Source organism: Ipomoea triloba, chromosome 15 (genome assembly GCF_003576645.1).
Source record: "Ipomoea triloba cultivar NCNSP0323 chromosome 15, ASM357664v1".
Classification (NCBI taxonomy): Eukaryota; Viridiplantae; Streptophyta; class Magnoliopsida; order Solanales; family Convolvulaceae; genus Ipomoea; species Ipomoea triloba.
This window is the reverse complement of record NC_044930.1, coordinates 13,244,575-13,247,063: the sequence shown is the minus strand read 5'-3', so window position 1 is coordinate 13,247,063 and position 2,489 is coordinate 13,244,575. Positions and strand designations below refer to the sequence as shown.

General features: G+C 54.8%; 1 protein-coding gene across 1 annotated transcript; it reads right to left on the bottom strand.

Moving 5' to 3' along the window:
* Nucleotides 1-864: 864 nt before the first annotated feature.
* On the bottom strand, nt 865-2,489 carry LOC116005716. Its single transcript, XM_031245958.1, has 2 exons — nt 1,983-2,489; nt 865-1,938 (listed from the first exon to the last, which is right to left on the bottom strand). The coding sequence occupies exons 1-2, from the start codon at nt 2,487-2,489 to the stop codon at nt 865-867; spliced, it is 1,581 nt and encodes a 526-aa protein (XP_031101818.1).

Here is a 2,489-nt window from a genome sequence, read left to right as displayed (position 1 = left end):
GGCGGACGTCTTCTTCAACGTCTGGAAGAACGGGTGGGCTCGCTCAGCAAGTTTCGAGAGAAAACAGCTCAGGGTGGCCAACCGACCAGTCAACTATTGAACTTCCCGAACCGTGGCCGGCGGCCTCATGTCCATGATCGCTTTTACCTTTGCGGGGTTCGGCTCGATCCCTTTCCTCGTCATCATAAACCCGAGGAACTTTCTGGTCTGTACAACGAATGTGCATTTGGTCGGGTTAAGCCTCAGCCGGTTACGCCTCATAATTTTGAAACTCTGTCTTAGGTCGGACGCATGGTCGTGCATGCTCCTGCTCTTTACTAGCATATCATCGATGTAGGCCTCCATCGTCTTGCTTATCAACTCTCCGAATAAGGCATTCACCATCCTCTGGTAAGTAGCTCCCGCATTGCGTAGGCCGAATGGCATCACTCGGTAGCAGTACAGACCGTCCGGGGTAATGAACGTTGTTTTCGCCTCGTCCTCCTCAGCCATCATCACCTGGTGATACCCTTTAAACGCATCCATGAAGCTTAACAGCTCAGCGCCTGCGGTCTCATCAACCATTTGGTGGATGCTCGGGAACGGGTAAGGGTCTAATGGGCACGCCTTGTTGAGATCGGTGTAATCCACGCACATCCTCCAGGCTGGAGGCTTGGGGACGAGGACAACGCTCGCTAACCATTCGGGGTAATGGACCTCCCGGATATGTCCGGCTGCTGCCAAGGACCTCGTTTCGGATAGGACAAACTCTCGTCTGTCGGAGGCCAGGTGCTGTTACTTCTGCTTAACTGGTCGGGAGCCCGGGTGGACAGCTAATCTATGGCATATGGTCCGGCGATCGATCCCTGGCATATCTTCCGGGCCCTAGGCAAAGATGTCGGTGTATTCTCGAAGGACGGCGACGATGGCGGTCCGCAAATCAGGGGATAAAGCCGAGCCAATCTTCACCGTACGTTCCGGTCGGGACTCCGACAGCGCCACCAGCTCCACCTCTTCCGACGGCTCGAGGCGCTCAATCCGGACGTCCTCCTTCCTTTTACTGATGGTGTTCACTCGGGACGTGCTGGCGTCCTGTTTTTGTACGGCCCGGACATAGCATCGTCTGGCCGATTGGGGGTCTCCTCTAACCGTGCCCACGCCTTCCGGTGTTTGAAACTTCATGCATAGATGTGGCATTGATATTATTGCACCGAGTTGTGAGATCCCCGGCCTACCAAGAATGACGTTATGAACACATGCCAGGTCGACGATGATGAACTCCATCGTTACACGGAGCACCCTCGGAACGGTCCCGACCTCCACAGGCAGACGGGCTACTCCCTCCGGATGGATCATTGCTCCTGTGAAAGCCGAGAGCGGGGTTCTGACGGGCGTTAGCTGGGATCGGTCCAACTGGAGCTTTCGGAAGACGTCTAAATACATAACATTCACGCTCGAGCCCGTGTCCACCATGACTCTTTGGACGTCGACGCCGTTGATGTCTATGGTTATCACCAACGCTTCGGTCGCGCAGTCGGCGCTGCTCGGCAGGTCCCGGTCGGTGAACACAATGGGCTCCATCTTCGTCCTTTTCACCGGGTTTGTTTCCTCTACTAGGGCGACATGTAGGTCACGGGCCCAGTTACGACGGTCTCCGGCCGTGTCACCACCCTCCGGTCCTCCAAATATCACATGAATAACCTGCTTCTGAGCGGCAGCCAGAGGCTCTCTGTCCAGGTCGAGATCCTTGTCTTTCTTATCCTTATCCTTCTTGAAGTATTTTCTCCACCCTCGCCGGTTCTTCTTCTTCTTCTCGGCGAACTGGGCCAATTCTCCGGTATGCAGCAGGTCTTCGATCAGGCCCTTAAGCACATGACACTCTTCGGTGTCGTGTCCCCAATTGCGATGATACGCATAGTACTTATCTTTGTCCGGGCCGTCTATGGCCAGGGCAGGCAGCTGAATCAGATGACAATTCTGGCAAACTGTAAGACTTCTGCAACCGATCTGGTCAGCGGGGTGTAGATCGGGTTTCCATCGCGGTCCTTCTGTCGCAGATTGTTCAGGCGTCTATCTCGCTGACCTTGATCCCTCCTTGGCCCCCTAGTCTCCATCATTCTTTTGGCTGAGTTCGCCTCTGTGGCGGTGGCGTGGGCGACCACCCTGCGCACGACGTCCTCGTAACAGGACGGGGGCCGGAGGATAAGATCCTGGTATAAATTTCCCGCACTCAGAGAGTTCAGCAAGAGATTAGTGGCGGTGACATCATCGACGGGCTCGATCTCCGCCATCTCCTTATTCCAGCGTTCGATAAATACGGAGAGCGATTCGCCATCTAACTGCTTGGCGTTTTCCAGATGCGAGAAATGTTTCTTCACGGTCTTTGACATGGCGAAAGGATCAACAAACCTCCAGGCTAGGTCTCGGAAATTGGAAATGGAACCTGGCTCCAAAGTACGGAACCACTCTGCCGCTCGTCCGGTCAATGTTGAATAAAACGCCCGGCACAT

Coding starts and splice junctions, on each gene's coding strand:
- LOC116005716 (XM_031245958.1), bottom strand. CDS start 2,489: ATGTGCCGGGCGTTTTATTCAACATTGACCGGACGAGCGGCAGAGTGG. Junction 1,939..1,982: donor ACACCCCGCTGACCAGATCG/GTTGCAGAAGTC, acceptor CATCTGATTCAG/CTGCCTGCCCTGGCCATAGA.